Genomic DNA, 22,817 nt, shown 5'->3' on the forward strand with positions numbered 1-22,817 from the left:
AAAAAAATGACCCTTTTAGCTTCGGACTCCCTTTTTGTTGATATTTTAATTCATTAGAGTAATAAGGTAACCATATTGTCAAACTACAAAGGATATAATGTTTTTAAAGAATTTTCAAAAATGTTAATAATAAAAAAGGAATTAAAAAAATGTTAATAATAAAAAAGGAATGATGTGACATGGCATCCTATTAGGAGAGAGATAATATTTTTTTTGTGTCAAGTATATTTTGAGGAAAAGAGGTAAAGTTGGATGATATTGTGGTCCTAAAACAAACATAAGTGATATTCTTAGGTAATTTCCCAAACATGGGTGACTATCCAGGGAAATTACTCCCTGTTTAATTGAATAAATAAAATTTGGAAAGTTGATGAGTAACTATAAATTATAATTCTAGACTCAAAGAGTTATATTGAACTTTGCTTAAATAAGACAATTACTACTCCTTCCTTCCGTTCGTTTTTAATTTTCATGTTGTATTTTTAAAAAATCAATTTGATTAATTTTCAAAGTTAAATTTGAGTATATTAATTCGATAATTTAAACAAAAAATTTAGATATTCAAAAACTATTCGAAAAATACTATAAATTGCAGTTTTTTGCATATCCATATGATGAAAAAAATATATCATAAAATGTTAGTCAAAGTTCTTATAGTTTGACTCTAAAAAAAGAAACCATGACAATTAAAAGTGGACGGAGAAAATATTATAGTCTATACTTACAGAAGTTTGATTATTTACTCTTTTTTTTAAAGACTTTATTTTACAAAACTAGCATTTTAGGCAAGTTACAACTTACAACTAAAGCTTGACAAGCTGAACTTTGTGGGTAAGTTTACTTACATTTGTTCTAGTAACTACTAAGGAAAGAAAAATGGGTTGACTGCATGCGTAACGGGTGGATATAGTGATATACTCACCACTATACTCAGAGGCGAATCTAATATTTCAAGACTTTGGATGCACCAATATTACCTTAGCTCAAATATGAGTTATAAGAGAAACTTACAATAAAAACAGTGAAATAAACATTCTGGTTGGAGTCAAACCCAGGTCTCGCAGGTGGATCTTCTAGCTTGTACCAGTAGCACAATGACTCTTCTATGCTTTTCATGGGTTCACTGTTAATTATATTCTAATTTCTGTTAGTTTCTCAAGATAGATATACATATATATATGATTTTTTTCCAAAGTTAACTGGTGCACGTGCACCCCTACCTAGAGGGGTGGGTCCGCCTCTGTACAAGAGTCCGGAGCCAAAAGGGCAACAATTTTTTTTGAAAATTCTAAAAGAGCAACAAAATTATTTATCAAATCAAAAGGACAACAAATTTAAACACCGTCTAAATCAGGATTTTCTTCGCAAGGTGCGGATACCCATGCGACTTGTAAGGCGCAAACAACTTTTAGCCTTGTAAGGCTCAGCCGCCATGTAAGGCGCATGAAATCTGCGCTTTGCAACCTTTTTCTAATTTTTTTTTTTTTTTGGTTTTGTGAATTGGCTAGGCTTTTATTTTTATTTTATTTTTTAAAATCAAGTAGGCCATAAGGCAATTTCAATAAACAAAAGGCGGTCATCTATTTTATTTATTGTTCTTGAATACCAAATAAAACTAATAAAAGCTCTTTCTTTTAATTATCATAATTGTATCAAGCATCTAAAACCCATGTTTCTCATTTTTTATTGGTCTATAGTTTTCTCTAGATAAACTTTTGCTATATATGCAATTAAAATAGCCAATTTTTTAAAATGGTTAATACAAAATCTGCACAAAATGACGTGTAGACTAATATCGTCAAAGCCAGTTAGATTTGGGGAGTTATATTAGTCGACACGTCATTTTGTGCGATTATAAATCTCATATTTTAAAAAAGAACTATGTGAATATTTTTTTTGACAGATATGATAGCCTAAACAATAACTTTATACCCCTTTAATGTATGACGTAAAGCAGATTTTAAAAAAATGGAAAATCATTTTCACACTCCAATTTTGTTTTAAAAATCAATCCCCCCCCATCCCAAAAAAAAACCTTTATCCTATGCAATATCTATTTTACACTTGCCACTTTCAACAATTAATCTAGTATCTTTTTATATTATATATAATATTTATGTTCTTAATTTAGGTATTTATATTATCGTGCTTCTGACCATGTGTTTATTGTACAAAATAAAAATAAAAAAAGGATTAAGCTGTTTAGTTGGAGTATAATACATCTGCATAAGTTTCCCATAACTTAAAGGCGGCTTTTACATTTCTGAAGAGAAAAAAAAAGTAGTTGCAACATCACTTTATGAGGCTTAACTTTAGATTAGTGTTTAAACAAAATGGCTAGTGGTAGTATTCATGGTAAAAAATAGTGGTATTATTCATGGTGAAAAGTAATATCATATTCATAATATATTTAATTTAAAAGATCAAACAGTTATTTCTAAAAAAAATTTTAATCCTTAATTTAAAAGGCAGGTCAATTAGCATCTCATGTTAGCATAATCCAGAGAAAGGGCCACAAAATTAAAGTCAAGTTCATATATAGAAATTAAAATAACTCCTTGTTGGTTCGCTGTCTTGTTTCTGTTTCCATGTTTCAACTATAACATACATCTTCTCCCTCTCTCTTTCAATTTGTTTGTTTAACTTTTCTTTTTAATTTGTTTTAAAATGTAGTATTATATTTATCCCTTTTTCATAATTTCACTCTCAAAAGTACTTTCTAAAAAAGACTATTCAGACACAATTTATTTATTAAAAAATATTTTTTCAAATGAATTAGCCAAACATAAATTGTTTTTTTTTTCAAAAACTATTGTTCTGAAATGTTTTTTTTTTTTTAAAAAAAAGTGTTTCTAAAAATAAGCCGTTTTTAGCACTATGTCAAATAGGCTTTGAGACCAAAGATCAAATGACATTTTGATACATTTTATGTATCTTTAATAGGACTACAAAATTCAGTAATTAGTCTTTTTTACTTTTTAAACATTGCATCAAATTAAAATCAGACAAATAAATTAAAATGAAAAAATAGCTAACGTGTATGACTTTTTGTGAAAATTATTTTTTTACTAATAAAACAGAAAAGTGTACTAATTTAATACTGTTGTTGAAACAATTAACCAAATGACTAGTGGTACCTGTTATCACTTAAAAACAAATAGTTGCATGATGTGGCATGTCATTCTTTTACTTTCACAACCTAAATCTTATATTTCCCCATATTTTAGTTTTTGATATTTATATTGATAGTTGATTAAATACGAATTAAAAGTTTTATTTAAGGATTTATAGTACTAGCTTCCTAGTAAATTTTGACTTAGGACCCAATAAAATTCTAACTCAAGACTCTAGTTGAAGATGAAGAATTACTTAACGACTCTTATTGCTTCACCGAATAATTAATCTCATATGCTTTTCAAATAACCCAATAGAGTCTACTAACAAGTAACTTTTCAATTCTTTAATTAAATTTTCTACCATAAATTGCAAACTATTCAACTCTTGTTCCCTATTTAAACCAACCCAAACTATTCCTTAATTCTCACCAAAACACAAAAATGGGATACTCCAATATTACCTTATTAATTGTTTGTTTCATTACCTTTGCTATATTTCCCTTTATATCCCAAGTTCAAAATTCTCCCCAAGATTATCTTAACGCTCATAATGCAGCTCGTAGACAAGTTGGTGTCGGCCCTATGACATGGGACAACAGGCTAGCTGCCTATGCCAAATTATGCTAATCAAGAATGGGGGACTGCAGGATGCAACATTCAAGTGGGCCCTACGGCGAAAACCTAGCTGCGGCTTTCCCGCGCTCAACGTGGGTGGTGCCGTGAAGATGTGGGTCGATGAGAAGCAATGGTACCATTATAATTCAAATACTTGTCAAGCTGGTAAAGTATGTGGACACTATACTCAAGTGGTCTGGCGTAACTCGATACATCTTGGTTGTGCTAGGGTTAGATGCAACAATGGGTGGTATTTTATAACTTGCAATTATGATCCACCAGGTAATTGGAAGGGTCAACGTCCTTACGGTGATCATGAATAACAACCAGACTTTGATTCCAAATTGGAACTTCCAACTGAATAAATTAAGCTTCATGTATTAATTAAGGAAAATAAATCCAGTAGTACTATGCTATGCATGCAGTAACTGGAATTTAAATGAAAATATGGATCTAAATTGATATCCATATGGATCGTTTAAATATTTGCTTCTTACTTTAATTAATTTTATTGTTAATCTTTTTTACAGAATGTTGTTATATTGAGTGTACCGTAAGTGTACGTGTATTGAATAAATAAAATGTGTATAGTTGATGAGTAAACTGTGTTATAAACTATAGTTATATACTGACATAATTAATTGCCACATAATTCCCTTTTGAACGTTTCACAAGAAAATCAAGTTTTCTTTAATCTTTTTTTTAACTAATTAATTACCTTTATCTCTCTTCAGTGAATATACACCCTTAATTTTATTTTATTTTTAAATAAGAATGAGTTAATTTTATTGATATTTGAACAATAATCACGTGTTTGATATATCTTCAAATTTATAACAAAATAAATCTTGTCCATCAGATTATACAAGAGACACGTGTAAATAATTTAAGGCCCCACTGCGGGAACGGGAGAGATCAACCACTGGAGAGGAGCCGGGTCTGGTATTTTAATTTATAGCTTGCTTTTATAATCCATCAGGTAATTTGAAAGATCAACGTCCATACCATACCATGATCTAGACGAGCAACCAGACTTTGATTCCATATTGGAACTTCAAACTGATCATGAATAAATTAAATTAAGCTTTTCATATATTAATTAAGGAAAATAATTCCAGTCAAGTAACTGGAGTTTATATGCATGGACTAATTAATATTTTTTGTTATTCTTGTTTATGGGGGTGCAGAGGCACATGTTTGATTGAATAAATAAAACATGTAAAGTTGATGTCTTTTGTTTAGTGAATTAAGTAATATCCATTAATTTTAACTTATGCTCCCATTAATCTAACCAATAACTTAGAGAAAATAGAGAAGAGCCGGATCCAAATTCAAATAATTTATCCTCCCATCTCATATAATTAGCTGTTAAGAATCAATGAATAAAAAGTATTTTTTTTTCTCATTTAATTGTATATCTGTTCAATGAGCATACGTCCAATTTAGGAATAAGACGAAGGTAATTTTATTGATATTTGAGCAATAATCACTTGCTTGATATATCTTCAAATTTATATAATTTGTACGATATGTATCACTTGTCTTATATGATTTTATTGATATTTGAACATACACCTGCGGCCTAATTCTTGGATTAGGTGGGGTTGGCCATCTCAAATAAAGGGCCAGCCCATTAAATTTTTTGACCCACAAGATCTGGGCTGAATAGGGTTGGGCTAGCCCGACAACTTTACCCTTCATCTTTACAATTTGTACTTTAATCATATGAAATAAGGGATCATTTTATTTTATTTTATATAAATTCAATTTAAATCAAATAAGTTACACTTTTTACCTTTTAGACCATTCTAAAAAGAATAACAAAGAAATAACTTATCTTTAAAAAGTTTCTTTTATCCATGATAAAAGAATTTAAATGGCCAAATAGAGTTTTTTGTTTTTGTTAAATTTATGGTAATGACTCGAGGCGGCTCTTATCATTTTTTAAATGATATACAGTTGCATGATGTGACATGTTATTCTTAGACTTTCAAAACCTCTAATTAATTTCATTTGTTTTTCAAATAATCCGATAGAGTCTGCATGCTAACAAGCTATAACCTTTCAATTCTTTATTTTCAGACTAGCTATTTAATTAACCCATCAAACTATTCTTTGATTCTCACCAAAACACAAAATGGGATACTCCAATATTGCCTTAATCATTTGTTTCCTTAGCTTTGCTATAATATTTCACTCATCACAAGCTCAAAACTCTCCCCAAGATTATCTTAACCCTCACAATGAAGCTCGTAGACAAGTTGGTGTCAGTCCTATGACATGGGACAATAGGCTAGCAGCCTTTGCCCAAAATTATGCCAATCAAAGAGCTGGGGACTGTAGGATGCACTACAACATTTTATGTCTACAATCACCCTAGAAAAGTGTGGCCTAAACTATGAAAAAGTGTGGCCTTTGATAAAAGGCCACACTTTTTGACTTTAAGCCACACTTTTCCAAGGGTGGCCGAAAGAGCCGTAACCTTAGAGTTTAGGTAACACTTTTCAAGTGTTGCCTTATCAGCTACGCTTAAAAGCGTAGCCTAAAAGGCAGAAAGGCAACGCTTTCCAGTACCTCCAATAGCAACATTTCTATCTCATACAACTACACTTTCAAACGTGGCCTTTCTTCCTCATTACCCACGATTTTAAAGTGTTGCCTTTTCTATCTAATGCATGACAACACTTTGAAGTGTAGTCCTTGCCCATGTGCATACCACAATTTACAGTTCTATGGCTACACTTTTAAGTGTGGTTATATCATTTTGGCTATAAAATATTTATATGCCACAATTTCTAATTAAAAAACACCAATATTGTTTTGCAATAAATAATCTCAAGCATCAAATTACCTAATAAGTAATTAAAATATATAGATTTGCAATAAATTTCAAAAGATAGTATGTCTTGTGTTGTACATATATACACATACTTATAAAGCAATATTCTAAATATGTGTAAACAATAGTTTAAAAAGTAGTCTTACAATAGTTCAATATATTCTAGCAATGAATATATTTCACAAAATCAAACATAGTGTATTCAAAGTTTTACAATAGTTCAAAAACTCTTCATCATCCACTTCAATGAGATCAAATTGACTTGTGGCGACCCTTCAAATTTGATCACCTCCATTTCCCTACACATTTAAAATGTACAACAAATCAGATTGCAGCAGTTATAGAAGAGTCAAGAAGTTCCAGATTGCAGATTGCAGACTGCAGATTTTTTGAATTCCAGATTGCAGATTGTTGCAGATTACAGTTCCAGGTTCCAGATTCCAGATTGCATATTGCATATTACAGTTCCAGATTATTGGTTTCAGATTACAGTTTACAAATCAAAATTTAACGGCCAAAAAACTTTTAGAATTTCGTAGTCCACTTCAGGCCAAAGAACAGGGGCAGCAGGAGAAAAATCCCAAGATAGTTTAATGCAGACAGGTAAATCAGGATAGCAGTCGCACAAAACAAAGCATGGAAAAAGAGGAAATTCAACACCAAACAACATCAAAGTGTACGCTTTTTTGATCAATGGAACCTGGGATATCGAAAAGATCATTAAAACTGCACCTTCGGATCTTGTCGCGACCATTCTTGCGACTCAAATTCACTACCAGCCCATGGTTTTTGATCAACCAATATGGAAGCCCAATGCAAATGGAGAATTCACTTGCTCGTCAACCTGGGATCAAATTAGAGAGAAAAGAAACCAAAGTTTCTACTGTCACAACCTGTCAACTATTTATGCTGCTATAAACAAGGAAAGACACATTGTTTAAATAGTTCTTTCACAGTAAGTGGGAAGACACACTTTTTCTCGATTGGACCTCCACTACTCATGAAACAACAGACAAATGATCATGAGATTCTCTTTATAGAATTCCATGGAAAAACAAGAAGACCGAGTTGATGGATGATCAAGCTTAGCCCAAAGGATAAAATGTATAACATGGAGAAGGAAAGCCCTTAAAACATGCAAAAAGTATACCTTTGCCAAAATATACTTCTCCTTTTCATGAAAGGCATCTTTGGGGCTTGGCTTGGAAGCAGATTGAATGGCATCAACATTTGTTAATCTGAATGAATTAATCATTTTACATGAGTTAACACCAACAGAACATGCATGAGCTAACACAAACAGAACATAGTTTCTAAAAATATTTGAGCTAAATGCATATTATATCATCATGGCACATGGGAACATTTTCTATCCGATAATGTGTACTAAATAGATAGGCTGACCCAGGTAGAATGTCAAATTGTAATGGAAAAATAGATTGTATATTGACTAGTTCAATTGAAGAATAAATAGAAGCGTGGAAATAATCCTGGGAACTGTTAAGTTGGAATTTTGTGTTCTTTGATATCTCTCAACAGTTCATCTTTTCTTGGCTGGGAGAGGACTTTTCACATTAAATCTGAGCCCAAATATCAATAAACACACAAGATCTATAGAAATTTATACCCATGCAACAATGACTTTCTTGTATATATTATCAACTAAGGGTACATACCCGTCACTTGGAAGTTGAAGCAGCTCCTCCCACACCGAGTTACAATAAGAATTACCCAATGTGCGGAATAGATCCAAGATGGTAGGCTCCCAAACCCTGACATCTAATAATATGGACCTTACCTACAAGTGATAAGTATCTCAAATATCAATCAACTCAACAGGCCCATAGATCTTTCATTTTGTTACTTTCTAGGGGCATCAACTGAAAATAAGTTATACTTCAAAATACATTTCCAAAAAAGATCCAATAGCTACTAACCTTCCATAATGAATAGTGCATTGTCATGAAAGTAATGAAAATACTCATAGTCTCAAATATAAATGCATGTGGACCAGTACAAAATTGAATAAACACCGTGAACTAAATGGAATTAATCTTTTTTTTAAGAACAAGGCAGATGTTTGTAGACAAGTGGAACAAAGAAATTTCAACATGGATAAAGATATACCTTTGAGATATGAACACCAAGGTTCCAATGAATGCCCGAGCATTCTATACAAATTAGGATGCCAAGATTTAGAGAAGCCCAATCAGGTTCTGAAGCACCACAAGTATAGCACTTGTCATTTCCAGGAACTTCTCTGAGAATCTTAGAAACAGAATCAGGTTGATTGACTCTTACGGAAGCTAGGGCATTTTCATCATTAACAGATCCTTGAACATTCAAAGAACCAGCATAGGTATTGTTGCTACTAACAATGTCATTTTAGTTAAGGTCGCAAGTATCACCACAGTTGAAGCATATAGATTTTAGTTAAACTCGTCTCTTTCGTTTCTAGTCTTGGTCGAGTTGGTTCATTAAATGGCTAGTTATTAGGAATTTGGATATGCAGATAGATATAACATAGTTTGTGCAGGAATAGAATATTATGCTGTCTGGTGCTATATTTATACCCTTTTAAAGTTAAAAATAATTCAATAAGTATTGTTCTGTGACAGTAAGCTAGGGCCAGTTCACTGTCAATGTGAAACCTATAAAGATTTCAGATGATCAATTCACATTCTTTATTAATTTCTATCATCATATTCCTAAGGCACAATATCTAATGTCTCGCACAATGAAAGAGATAAACAGAGCATAGATTATTTAAAACCATGTAATGATGCATATGAAATTAAATTTGATCCTATTAATTATTGTATCAACATTCAAAGACAATGCTTGGTAAATCAAGTAATCACCTTAAGCTTCAACTTAAAAACTTGATCAAGATGTTAACTACATATTCATATGCAGTAATGACAAGTAACAGTGGTAAGAGTTCCTATGAAATGTGTTATAAGACATACTAGAGGCTCCCAGATACAACAAACAGTGAGGTGGAAGAAACTTCAATTCGAAAAGCTCTATCTTACTGTGTTACAAAAGATTTTACCTCATCTTTTTAATCTGTTGTAGCTTTGCCTCGTCTTGTTATTAATGTTGTTTGCATCATATTCTTAATCTGCACACATCACCTTTATTGTATGACCTGCTTAAGAATTCGCCATGTTTAACTCAGTTTATACAGCTTTTTCTGAGAAAAATCAGAAAATAATTGATATGTGTGCCGAACTTTGAGTAAAAGAAGAAGCAACCCAAAAAATTGATTGTTACAAACAAATAAAGTGCTGTAAAAATTCACCAACACAAAGAGCTAAAATAAACACCAAGATAGAAATATAAAGCAAGTTCAAAAATGTTTAACAGAGGAAGAAGCTGATGAAATTTGAGACTCACAATAGGGTAAAATGAAATTGTGAAAGAGAAGAGAAAGAGAGAAATAAGAATGACAGGAACTGAAGAAAATAAAAATGTCAATTTGTTCATTCAAATATGCTTTTTTCAGTTCTAATAATGATTATCCAAGAAGCTCGTAATTTTGTTGAGTTTTTCACTCACTATAACCAGAATTGAATCTATTACAACAAATGAGATGATATCAACACAAGAAATAATATCAGGTCATTCAACTTCAACTAATCTCTTAACAACATTGATGAATGACAAGCCTTAAAATATTAATTAGGGTTGGCTTGCTCTTTAGTCCAATTTCCAATATTTGAAGTGAAATTAAAAGGCACAGATCCATCACTTCCATCCAAAGATCAAATTTAAAAATAAAGAAGCAAAACAAAATCAGGAACAAAGCAAATTCAGTAAGAACATAAAGAAACTCTGTATGTGAAACAGGGGAAAGATCATCACTCCCTCTGTTTCATTTTACATGTCATAGTTTGTTTGGACACAAAGTTCAAGAAATAAGAACGACTTTCAAATTTTATTATCTTAAACTAAATATTCATGCAATACATCAAAATATCATCTGAACCTTATGGTTTTAAACATGTCATGCAACAATTCTTTTGCATGAAGAGCATTCCAAACATGGAGGAGTTAGCATGAAGAGCATCCCAAACAAGTTTTGTCTTCTCATGCATTAACATGGCAAATATGTGTGGATACAAACTTGGGCAAATGAATGTTTGGTTTACTTGTACTTGCACTATTACTTGAACTTGTTTCTAAAAAGAAAAACATAAAACTCTTGATTTATCTGCCCTTGTACGTGTGTAATGTTCAGCTTTCACCCAAAGTACATATACAGTTATGACATGAGATTTCTTATAAACCAAAAGATTGGCAAGGCTAAAGCCCGAAAAATGAAGCTCTAGATTCACATAAAGGAGAGGTTAAACTACAAATTTAAATAAGTAATGAATCAAAAAGTGCAACTAATGAGTAGCAGTAACAAATTTGTTGTCTGATTCACTTGACATAAAATGAAATTTGTTAAAGCATCATCACTTTTCATGACCATTATTCATATTAAAACACATTCACAAACAATCCTTTAAGCAACATCAATTCTTATTGCTAAAGCTACAACTTTATCCATTGAGTAACATGGTCACTGGTTAATGCTAAAGCAACAAACATAAGCTATAAATCTAATGAAAACTTATAAAGTCTAAAGAAGATGTTGAAACAGATTTGCACCTAAACTACAGATTTCAACTAAATAAAATATCCAACTTTTTAAAACACACACGAACTAATACCAAGAACTGAAATTGAAGTAATTTTATTCAATCCATTTATCGATTATTTATATTTATGCCGTAATTTTAACCCTAATTCTAGAAGCTTTCTCCATTGTCAACTCTCAATTTTTTCTAAAGATTTCCACAAGATCTCCATTGAACTTCAGCTCCCTAATACAAAAATTCGAAAGAAATTTAACTCGACATTCAAATTTTTCAAAAAAATAGGTATATAGAACAATTACTCACTCTCTCTCTCTCACACACACATATTGTTCCATAGAGTGGAGTGAGAACGAGAAGAAATCTCAAATTTTTTAAAGATTTGTGAGAAGATGTCAAAACCCTACCTGAAATGTTGTTGGTGATGAAAATGATTTTGGCTAGAGTAAATTGAAGCAGAAACGTAACAGCTTCAAAACCCAACCTCATGTAGTGTTGACATAGAAGATGTCAAAATCTGCCTCGCTGAAGTGTTGGAGAAGTAATGTAAAAACTTGTTTTTCCAACCTAGTGCCAAAATTGATTTAGGGAAAATGTTAGGGAAACTTGTTATGAATTTATTTTTTTGCCCAATAAAAATTGGAGGGAGAGTTAAAAATGTTGGAAGGAATATAATATTTTGGTGAAAATTTTAAGGCCACATTTGTAATGTGTTGTTTTTACAATTAGAGAAATAGAACACTTTAAAAGTGTAGCCATATATGTAAATAGTTGTTGCCAATTATATCATACTGTAACAACGTTTATAAAGTGTAGCTTATACCATTAAAGAGTACACTTTACAAGTGTTGCCAATATTATTGAAGCCAAAAGTTAAAAACTTGGGCTACGCTTTAAAAGCGTCCCCAAAAATATTTTAGGCAACACTTTATAAGCAATGTTCAGATTTAGTGTGGCCGTAGGCCTAAACTGTTGTAGTGATGCAACACTCTGGTGGCCCTTACGGCGAAAACCTAGCTGCCGGTTTCCCCCAGCTCAACGCGGCTGGTGCTGTGAAGATGTGGGTAGATGAGAAGCAATGGTACAATTATAATTCAAATACTTGTCAAGCTGGTAAAGTATGTGGACACTATACTCAGGTAGTGTGGCGTAACTCAGTACGTCTCGGTTGTGCTAGAGTCAGGTGCAACAACGGGTGGTACTTTATAACTTGCAATTATGATCCACCAGGTAACTGGAACGGTCAACGTCCTTACGGTGATCTAGAAGAACAACCGGACTTTGATTCCAAGTTGGAACTTCCAACTGATCATGAATAAATTAATTAACTGGAGTTTATGGGAAATATGGATCGATCGTTTAAATAATTGCTTCTTGGTTTATTTTTACTCTTCTTCTTGTTTTACAATTTGGTGTTCCGTGTGCACCTGTTTAACTGAATGAATAAAATGTGTAAAGTTGATGAGTAACTATAATTCTAGACTCAAAGAGTTATATTGTACTTTGCTTAATTAAGATAATTACTACTATAGTCTATACTTACACAAGTTTAATTATTTACTGATTTTTTTACTTTATTTTATAAAATTAATTAGCATTTTAGGCAAGTTACAACATACAACTAAAACTTGACAAGCTGAACTTTGTGGATAAGTTTACATACCTTAACTTGTGTGCAAGATATAAGTACAAAATAAAATGTAATGATATAATGATAAAATAAGTTATCTCATATAATATGATGGAATAACTATTCCCATGGGGTATTTTCATTCATGTGATAATTTTGTTTATCTCATATTCATACCAAACGTCCTCGAAGAGTGTTATTTCGACTAGTTGATAACAAAAGCGTATCTAGAGGGGGTTTCGTGGGTTCACGTGAATCCATTCTCTCCTCTCTAGATTATATATAGTAGTATTATATTTTTAAAAAAATATTTAAATATAAAGGTGTGAACCCACGTTAAAAGTAGCATATAATAATACGATGATGATTGGGTGCACCTCTCTAAGTAAAGATAGAAATTTAAATCTTATTTCTATCTTATTTTTGTTAGTAACACCCCTCCAAGTGGTTATCGGTAACACTTTTGGCGTTTCAATCAATTTTTCTTTTGTTTGTTTTCTTTAATCTTTCAAAATTTTCAAGTGTGTAACATTGAAAATTCCTAAAAAAATTACCACAGTCAAATTTTTATATAATTAAATCAAATGTGTATATTAAAATTTAAAACTAGTAGTATTATTTATGTTGAATTTATAAATTTTAAAATTTAACGGTTCAATGTTAAGAATGTAAAGGTCAAATCAATCAAATTTATATCTTAGAAACATATTTTTGTAATAATGCATCGTCCTTCTGAAATTCTGGATACACCTCCCGATAAGCGTTATTCTAACAAGGGAGTTTGCCAAAAAATTTGTTTTTCATAAAGGGAATTCAGCAAGTTTTATATAATGCAGTAAATTATTTTATGGCAAAGGGTCCACATATCCTCTTAATTTGAGTACTAAAGTTATTGAAATTGTCAATGTAACTAACGTCTGAAATTATCTTTGAAATTTTAAATATAATGGGATAATATTAAAAAAGAAACAAAATAAAACTATTAATCAATTTGCTAGTGGTGGATAATATATAACACAGTTGTATGTATAACTATATATAAAAACAGACAAGATGTATGATACATCGAACGTTGTAGTTAATCGAGTAATTAACGCCAATTCAAATTCATTTGTCTAAATTTAAGCAATACGTGATTGCTTCTTTTGGTAAAGGTGTTATATATATAACCCAAGTAATTATCTAGTTGCATTATATTCCATTTATTTATGAGTTTAACTTCCTAGTATACATTAATGACAACTTAATAATTACGATCAAGTTATTAGAAATTAGTCAATGATCACTACAATAAAACAACTTTCAGCGGCAATAAATATACACATTAATAAAAAGTGCTAAAACTTTTACCGGCATTAATTAGTTAATTGTCATTACTCATTAGATCCAATGTCGCTATAGGCTTTAGGAATACTTACAAAGATATTAATTGCTACTAAAAACCTACTTCCCTCTATATCCGAAGCTGAAAATTCTCCCTAAGATTATCTTAACGCTCATAATGCAGCTCGTAGACAAGTTGGTGTCGGCCCTATGACATGGGACAACAGGCTAGCTGCCTATGCCCAAAATTATGCTAATCAAAGAATGGGGGACTGCAGGATGCAACATTCAAGTGGGCCCTACGGCGAAAACCTAGCCGCGGCTTTCCCCGCACTCAACGCGGGTGGTGCCGTGAAGATGTGGGTCGATGAGAAGCAATGGTACCATTATAATTCAAATACTTGTCAAGCTGATAAAGTATGTGGACACTATACTCAAGTAGTATGGCGTAATTCAGTACGTCTTGGTTGTGCTAGGGTTAGATGCAACAATGGGTGGTATTTTATAACTTGCAATTATGATCCACCAGGTAATTGGAACGGTCAACGTCCTTACGGTGATCATGAATAACAACCAGACTTTGATTCCAAATTGGAACTTCCAACTGAATAAATTACATTTCGTTACTAATTTACCAACACATTTATATTTGGGTGGTAAATTTAGTAACACAATCTTGCCGTTGGTAAATATTTGGTTAGTAATTCATTGGTAATAAATTATATAAACAATTTTTTGTCATATTTACCAATCGATATATACTTCGTTGGTAATATTACCAACAAAAAGGTGTGCGATAGTAATATTTCAGTTGGTAATCCATTGATAGAATGTTGCTAAAATTTGGCGCCATTTTTTCCCGCCGTATTTACTATTTACCAACTAAAATACTTAGTTAGTAAGATTTTGGTTGGTAATCTGTTAGAATTTCGTTGTTAAGTTTTAAAATATAATTCAGTTAGAAATCTGTTGGTAATTTGTTAGTAGAATACTAACCAACTTAAGTTGTTAGTAAAATTTGTTGGTAATTTGGGGTTTTTTTGTAGTGACATGTTTAGCAGTACGTATTTAAGCTATTACCGCTAATTAAATGTCTCTAAAGATCATTTTTGATGTAGTGAATAAGCATTTTTTTAATAGTGAGTATAAAGTATAAGCTGATCGATAACCTGCAAAACATGGTATATTACCTATTACAACATGTAAAATTATACGAATAGTATTTAAATCTTTTACATTTGTGTGTACATATAATTTAAATCCTTATTTAAATAAGAACAAATTATCCAAATACACATGTTATTTTATCATAATCTCTAAAATTCTCTACCATTTAAAAAAATTCAAAAATCCCCTCTCGGATACATCACTAATTTCCTCTCGCTAATACATCCTTATCTCTCTCGGATACATCCTTCCCCTCTCTATACATTCCTCCCCTCTCAGATGTCCCTCTCCTATATATGTATCCGGAGAGGATACATTCCTCCCCTATGTATCCGGATGTCCTATCCCCTCTCTGATACATCTCTCCCCTCTCGGATACATCCCTCGCCTATGCATCTGAAAGTCTACTAATGTATCCCAAAATCGAGTGATGTATCCGAAATTCATAAATTTTAAGGAATTTTTGTAATTTGAAAAAGGATAGAAAAATAATGTAATAAGCTCTTACCACTATGAAATTTATGTAAATTATACAAAATAAATATCTACCAGTACTATACGAATATCTTAAGGTTAATGCATTTACAAGGGAGATGTATAAAAGTTGCTTTAAAATGCTCTACTTCTTTTCACTTTGCACATGCAAAATTCCTAATTTCACGAAGCAAAATACTCACATTTTGCACCTATAAATATCCAACATATCCAATTCCTTCTCATCACCTCTTCAAATTAAAAATGGCATTATTCAAAGCTTCTAATGTTGTAATTTGTTTCATTATTTTTGCCTTTGTTTTACCTTATTGTGATGCCCAAAATTCCCAAACAGACTATCTCAACACTCATAATTCAGCTCGATCTCAAGTAACTGGTGTTAGTGCAATAACATGGAACACAACTCTTGAAAATTATGCACAAACTTATGCGAATCAAAGAATTAGTGATTGCAATCTTGTCCACTCTAATGGTCCTTACGGCGAAAATATTGCTAAGGGAAGTGGTTCTTTCATGACCGGCACTGCTGCTGTTAACTTGTGGGTGGGCGAAAAACCGTACTATGATTATAATAGTAATAGTTGCACTGGTGGAAAAGAATGTCGACATTATACTCAAGTAGTCTGGAAAAACTCGATTCAACTTGGTTGTGCTCGAGTTCAGTGTACCAACGGCTGGTGGTTTGTTACATGCAACTATAATCCTCCAGGCAATTACATTGGTCAACGCCCGTACTAATTATATTGACTAACATCAAGTTTTATAATCAAATAAGAAAATTAGTATATGAACAATAAGCTACGCATTTTATAGAGGTCTTTATGATCTCTATATATACCTGCGTTGCATTTTAGCTTTGTTTTGTACCAATAAATTACAAGAATTATTTTCTTGTACATGTTGTTTGAGTTCATTGTTTTATGTATGACATATTTGGTCATTCCGTTAAAGGATGACCAGTTGAATAAAAAAATATTTTTGATTTTAGATTATATATATATAGTAATTAATGTAAGAAATTTTTATAGAATTATGTTATTTTTAAATTTATAATGAATAATATAATTTTTAAGATTATAATCTCATATTTTAAAAAAGAACTATGTGAATATTTTTTGACAGATCTGATAGCCTAAACAAAAACTTTATAGAACTTTAATATATGACGTAAAGCAGATTTTAAAAAAATGGAAAATCATTTTCACACTCCAATTTGTTTTAAAAATCAACACACCCCCAAAACCCTTTATCCTATGCAATATCTATTTTACACTTGCCATTTTCAACCATTTATCTAGTATCTTTTTATATTATATATAATATTTATGTTCTTAATTTATGTATTTATATTATCGTGCTTCTGACCATGTGTTTATTAATAATTTGTTGAACAAATTATTGTACAAAATAATTATAAAAAAAAAAAGGATTAAACTGTTAAGTTGGATATATGCATAAGTTTCCCATAACTTAAAAGGCGGCTTTTACATTTATGAAGAGAAAAAAATGTAGTTGCAACATCACTTGCTTTATGAGGCTTAACTTTAGATTAGTGTTTAAACAAAATGGCTAGTGGTAGTATTCTGTATTCATGGTAAAAAATAGTGGTATTATTCATGGTGAAAAGTAATATCATATTCATAATATATTTAATTTAAAAGATCAAACAGTTATTTCTAGAAATATTTTTAATCCTTAATTTAAAAGGCAGGTCAATATAGCATCTCAGGTTAGCATAATCCAGAGAAAGGGCCACAAAATTGAAGTCAAGTTCATATATAGAAATTAAAATAACTCCTAGTTGGTTCGCTGTCATTTTTCTGTTTCCATGTTTCAACTATAACATACATCTCCACCCTCGGTCTGTTTCAATTTGTCTGTTTTACTTCTTTTTTAATTTGTTTTAAAATATATTATATTTATCTTTTTTTCATAATTTGACTCTCAAAAATACTTTCTAAAAAAGACTATTCAGATACAATTTATTTATTAAAAACATTTTTTCAAATGAATTAGGCCAAACATTAATTATTATTTTTTTCAAAACTACTGTTCTGAAATGTTTTTTTTATTTAAAAAAAGTGCTTCTAAAAACAAACAATTTTTAGCAGTATGTCAAATAGGCTTTGAGACCAGAAGATCAAATGACATTTTGATACATTTTATGTATCTTTAACAGGACTACAAAATTCAGTAATTAGTCTCTTTTACTTATTAAACATTGCATCAAATTAAAATCAGACAAATAAATTAAAATAAAAAAATAGCTAACGTGTATGACTTTTGTGAAAATTATTTTTTTACTAATAAAACAGAAAAGTGTACTAATTTAATACTGTTGTTGAAACAATTAACCAAATGACTAGTGGTACCTCTAAGCACCTAAAATCAAATAGTTGCATAATGTGTCATGTCATTCTTTTACTTTCACAACCTAAATCTTATATTTTCCCCCATATTTTAGTTTTTGATATTTATATTGGTGTTTGATTAAATACGAATTAAAAGTTTTATTTTAGGATTAATAATACTAGGTTCGTAATAAATTTAACTTCGGACCCAATAAAGTTCTAACTCAAAACTCAAGTTAATGATGAAAAATTACTTACCACTCATTCACAACTCTTATTACTTCACCCAATAAACTCATATGCTTTTTGTTTCATTACCTTTGCTATATTTCCCTCTATATCCCAAGCTCAAAATTCTCCCCAAGATTATCTTAACACTCATAATGCAGCTCGTAGACAAGTTGGTGTCGGCCCTATGACATGGGACAACAGGCTAGCTGTCTATGCCCAAAATTATGCTAATCAAAGAATGGGGGACTGCAGGATGCAACATTCAAGTGGGCCCTACGGCGAAAACCTAGCTGCGGCTTTCCCCGCACTCAACGCGGGTGGTGCCGTGAAGATGTGGGTCGATGAGAAGCAATGGTACCATTATAATTCAAATACTTGTCAAGCTGGTAAAGTATGTGGACACTATACTCAAGTGGTCTGGCGTAACTCGGTACGTCTTGGTTGTGCTAGGGTTAGATGCAACAATGGGTGGTATTTTATAACTTGCAATTATGATCCACCAGGTAATTGGAACGGTCAACGTCCTTACGGTGATCATGAATAACAACCAGACTTTGATTCCAAATTGGAACTTCCAACTGAATAAATTAAATTTCATGTATTAATTAAGGAAAATAAATCCAGTAGTATTATGCTATGCATGCAGTAACTGGAATTTAAATGAAAATATGGATCTAAATTGATATCCATATGGATCGTTTAAATATTTGCTTCTTACTTTAATTAATTTTATTGTTAATCTTTTTTACAGAATGTTGTTATATTGAGTGCACCGTGTACGTGTACGTTTGTTTGATTGAATAAAAAAAATGTGTATAGTTGATGAGTAAACTGTGTTATAAACTATACTTATAGAGACATAATTAATTGCCACATAATTCCCTTTTGAACGTTTCTCAAGAAAATCAAGTTTTTTTAATCTTTTTTTTTACTAATTAATTACCTCTATCTCTCTTCAGTGAGTATACACCCTATTTTATTTTATTTTTAAAATGAGCTAATTTTATTGATATTGAACAATAATCACTTGTTTGATATATCTTCAAATTTATAATTTTTATGATATCAATATGTATCAATATTGGTTACTTTCAAGAACATGTACTATAAGGGGTAACATGGGATAAAATTAAGTAATTTCATCTTAATTTTATAAAATGAAAAGTACTCTCCCTGATCCATTTTATTTGTTGTGTATCTTTTGCACACTCTTAAGAAACATTAACTAAAAAGCTAATTAAATTGATTATATAAATTAACCTTATTTATTCTTGATCCGATCAATTTGATACCACACTTTTTTTACCATATTAATCTCTCACCATATTTATTAAGTAAAGGTTAAAGTGAAAACTAACAATTAATTATATCTTAAATTATTAAAATAACAACTATTTTTGACAAAATTATTTTACTAACCACTACAACTAAAATGGATAGAATTAAGAAACTATTTTAAGACAATTTTTTCAAAAATGTAACATGTAAAATACTCCCCACTATACAACAACTTGTGCCATGTGTAGACAGAGGTGAAGCTAAGATTAAGAGTTTGGGATTTCTAAATTTTCTTCCTTTATATATAGAGATAAAATTTCCTATCATGAGTATCAGGAAATAGAGAAGGTTATAGAAATTGCAAGCATTAAAATCTGCAAGAAAATTGAGGTTCAAATGTCATGGAAAACATTTCCACGGCAATCGATAAATATTTATCCCTTACCACTAAGTCATCATTCAATTTTGTTAAGAGGTTCACAAGTTAATATACATATAAATATTTATTTAATTTTCTAAAATAAATACATAATCTACGAAAAAGCTATTGAATTCATCCAAATCCCTACTTAACTTTGCGCCCTTGTGTGTAGAGTTTTATTTGTCTAGCTAGTTGATAAAGCAGTGATGGAGTTAAAAATTCAAACAAAGGGATTTGTTAAAAGTTCTACTATTATAAAGGAGGTCCGTTCAACAATAAGTTGTATAACATAGACATAATTATTATTTTTTACGTGTATATACAATATAATTTCTCAGCAAAAATTATTTCTTTCATCTTTACCATTTGTACTTCTATAATGATATAGTAAGGAATTATTGTGTTATAATCCAATTTTTCCGTGACAAGATTATTATTGACATCATGGATGTATATGTCTATTTGTTTGACATTGTAATTAATGTTATGGGATAATATGAAAAAAGAAACAAAGGAAAACTATTAACTAATTTGCTAGTGGATAACACATTACACAATTAATTATATCTATATAAAAACAGACAAGATGTATATAAAATACATGGATGGTTTGTACTTGTAGTTAATCGAGTATAGGCCAATTCAGATTTATTTATCTAAAGAGCTAAACTAAAACAATACGTGATTGCTGGGTTTATGATACCCAAAAAATTAATTGACTCAGTATTAATTAAATATTAAGTAGTTAACTATAAGTAACTTTGTTTATAACAAGTATGAATGATAATTATCTGCAAAATGGTAAATGACATGTAAAATTACATTAATATATATAGTAATCCTTGAGTTTCATTTTGTTGACTTAGACACAATTTTTAAACGTTTTTTATTACTGTGTATTTCAACTTGTTATATGCAGCGATAATACTCGAGGCAATTACATTAGTCAACGCCCTTACTAATTATTTTTATTAAGATCAAGTTTTTAATTCGCTCATTTGAAATTTATATGCCTAAGCGTTCATATATATTGACACGATATAACATTTCTGAAGCTTTTAAGGAGTTATTTTCTTTAAAATAAAATGTAGCAGAAATTTGTACGTCATATACTTTTGGGGTATACAATTATTTATGTAAATTGTATACTCAGAACTCAGAAGGTATATAATTGTAAGAAGAGTTTAATTGCATTGTTATACTTCATACTATTAAGGTAATACAACATATATTCCTGTCAGATATTTTGTAATTATTATTTTTTTCCAAAATAAGTATGAATTATAATACTTTTTTTTCCAAATAAATATTTTGAAACTATTATTTTTTACCACATGAACATTTCTATTAATTATTTTCAGTAGAAACTAATTAGTTTGATCAATAGGAGAACGATTATGGATTGATAGAATCTAGACTAGAAATTAAGAAAAAGTTTAAGAAATATTATAAACTATATCACAATAAATATTTTTTATGTATATCTTTAAAAATTATATTTTTAATATACACTTTAGAATTTTAAGCTGTTTATACTTTATTAATTAAAATATATTTTCTATATTTTTTTCTTTTCTTCTTCTGCCTTTTACCTTTTCTTCTTTTGGTATTTTGTATAAAAATGTATTTAGCACTATTATTTTTCATGAGATTATTTTCAAAATGAAAATTTATCCAGAAAAAGTTAATTTTTTTTTTTTATTACTTTTTTTTGTTTATATATATATATATACTGGTCAATGGATTATTTATCCATTTTATACGTATGTGGAGTAACTTCCAATATAGGAGTAAAATTAAGATCGATGAGTAGGTGAAATATTAAGTTCCAACTACTTTCGACGAAAAAGTACGTACGAAAGAAAACCGATGACTTGATCGATCCATAGAAGATATTGATAAATACTAGTAATTTTTTTATCTCAATTATGTGATATTTTTTTTATAATACTTAAAAGAATATAAAGAACTTATTTTAAAGATATTTCTTTAATCCTGAATTATTATTTTTTTACCGTTACACAAATAATTATAAAGTGTTTTAATTTTTTCTCTGTTTTTTAAATTTTGTGACAGATGAATTAGTGCGAAAAATTGTGATAGAGAGCGAGCGTAACAATTTAATACAGTTAAAACAAATGTATGTTCAAACAAAAACGTCAATAATGACTTGAGGCGGCTCTTATCATTTAAACGAATAGTTGCATAGTGTGACATGTTAATCTTTGTCTTTAATTCACAAACCTACGTAGTCTCATGCTAATTTTTTTTTTTATAAAAAAAATAGAGTAACCCATCCAAACTATTCAAATTTTCTCCCCTATTTAACCCATCCAAACTATTCCATAATTCTCACCAAAACACAAAATGGGATATTCCAATATTGGTTTAGTTGTTTGTTTCATTACCTTTGCCATATTTCCCTTCATATCCGAAGCTCAAAATACTCCCCAAGATTATCTTAACGCTCACAATGAAGCTCGTAGACAAGTTGGTGTTGGTCCTATGACATGGGACAATAGGCTAGCGACCTTTGCCCAAAATTATGCTAATCAAAGAGCTGGAGACTGCAGGATGCAGCATTCAGGTGGTCCTTACGGCGAAAACCTAGCCTCCGCATTTCCGCAGCTTAATGCGGCTGGTGCCGTGCAGCAGTGGGTCAATGAGAGGCAATGGTACAATTATAATTCGAATACTTGTCAAGC

At 30.6% G+C, this 22,817-nt stretch overlaps 4 protein-coding genes and 3 pseudogenes across 12 annotated transcripts in view; 6 read left to right on the forward strand and 1 right to left on the reverse strand.

Annotated features, from left to right (window-relative positions):
• The first annotated feature begins 3,557 nt into the window (after nucleotides 1–3,557).
• LOC102590411 (basic form of pathogenesis-related protein 1-like) lies at nucleotides 3,558–4,319 on the forward strand (annotated as a pseudogene).
• A 1,523-nt stretch (nucleotides 4,320–5,842) lies between these two features.
• On the forward strand, nucleotides 5,843–12,688 carry LOC102590997 (basic form of pathogenesis-related protein 1-like). The gene is made up of 2 exons (XM_006367031.2): nucleotides 5,843–6,094; nucleotides 12,195–12,688. The coding sequence occupies exons 1-2, from the start codon at nucleotides 5,869–5,871 to the stop codon at nucleotides 12,533–12,535; spliced, it is 567 nt and encodes a 188-aa protein (XP_006367093.1). The 5' UTR covers nucleotides 5,843–5,868; the 3' UTR covers nucleotides 12,536–12,688.
• Nucleotides 6,663–11,814, reverse strand: LOC102590763 (ADP-ribosylation factor GTPase-activating protein AGD2-like). 9 transcript variants are annotated; one of them, XR_001472428.1, is made up of 7 exons: nucleotides 11,624–11,814; nucleotides 9,626–9,721; nucleotides 8,698–8,786; nucleotides 8,247–8,368; nucleotides 7,721–7,808; nucleotides 7,303–7,414; nucleotides 6,663–6,869 (listed from the first exon to the last, which is right to left on the reverse strand). XR_001472428.1 is itself a non-coding variant. In XM_015305217.1 (7 exons), exons 2-6 carry the CDS (start codon nucleotides 9,628–9,630, stop codon nucleotides 7,364–7,366), a joined length of 399 nt encoding a protein of 132 aa, XP_015160703.1. In that variant the 5' UTR covers nucleotides 9,631–9,721; nucleotides 11,624–11,814; the 3' UTR covers nucleotides 6,663–6,869; nucleotides 7,303–7,363. The 9 variants fall into 9 exon arrangements, 5 of the variants coding, with proteins under 5 accessions (XP_015160703.1, XP_015160706.1, XP_015160705.1 ...); XR_001472427.1 differs by having other exon boundaries at nucleotides 8,698–8,838; XR_368934.2 differs by having other exon boundaries at nucleotides 9,606–9,721.
• An 877-nt stretch (nucleotides 12,689–13,565) lies between the features above and the next one.
• On the forward strand, nucleotides 13,566–14,781 carry LOC102594441 (basic form of pathogenesis-related protein 1-like; annotated as a pseudogene).
• Nucleotides 14,782–16,067: 1,286 nt separating this feature from the next.
• On the forward strand, nucleotides 16,068–16,775 carry LOC102591338 (pathogenesis-related leaf protein 6-like). The gene has a single exon (XM_006367032.2). It carries the CDS (start codon nucleotides 16,075–16,077, stop codon nucleotides 16,567–16,569), a length of 495 nt encoding a protein of 164 aa, XP_006367094.1. The 5' UTR covers nucleotides 16,068–16,074; the 3' UTR covers nucleotides 16,570–16,775.
• Nucleotides 16,776–17,396: 621 nt separating this feature from the next.
• Nucleotides 17,397–18,999, forward strand: LOC102594772 (basic form of pathogenesis-related protein 1-like; annotated as a pseudogene).
• A 3,474-nt stretch (nucleotides 19,000–22,473) lies between these two features.
• Nucleotides 22,474–22,817, forward strand: part of LOC102595106 (basic form of pathogenesis-related protein 1-like) — a 1,283-nt gene continuing 939 nt past the window's right edge. Inside the window, exon 1 of the mRNA XM_006367041.2 lies at nucleotides 22,474–22,815. Coding sequence (XP_006367103.1) covers nucleotides 22,480–22,815 — 336 coding nt within the window. The 5' untranslated portion in view covers nucleotides 22,474–22,479. The remainder of the gene's footprint in view (nucleotides 22,816–22,817) is intronic.

Source organism: Solanum tuberosum, unplaced genomic scaffold (genome assembly GCF_000226075.1).
Source record: "Solanum tuberosum cultivar DM 1-3 516 R44 unplaced genomic scaffold, SolTub_3.0 scf00682, whole genome shotgun sequence".
Taxonomy (NCBI): Eukaryota; Viridiplantae; Streptophyta; class Magnoliopsida; order Solanales; family Solanaceae; genus Solanum; species Solanum tuberosum.

Excerpts from the sequence above, each read along its gene's own strand:
- LOC102590997 (XM_006367031.2), top strand. The coding sequence starts at position 5,869 with ATGGGATACTCCAATATTGCCTTAATCATTTGTTTCCTTAGCTTTGCT. Across the intron at positions 6,095-12,194 it reads GATGCACTACAACATTTTAT|TGATGCAACACTCTGGTGGC; the intron begins GTCTACAATCAC and ends AAACTGTTGTAG.
- LOC102590763 (XM_015305217.1), bottom strand. Across the intron at positions 8,369-8,697 it reads TTGGTGTTCATATCTCAAAG|GTAAGGTCCATATTATTAGA; the intron begins GTATATCTTTAT and ends TATCACTTGTAG. Across the intron at positions 7,415-7,720 it reads AGAAGTATATTTTGGCAAAG|GTTGACGAGCAAGTGAATTC; the intron begins GTATACTTTTTG and ends ATTTGATCCCAG.
- LOC102591338 (XM_006367032.2), top strand. The coding sequence starts at position 16,075 with ATGGCATTATTCAAAGCTTCTAATGTTGTAATTTGTTTCATTATTTTT.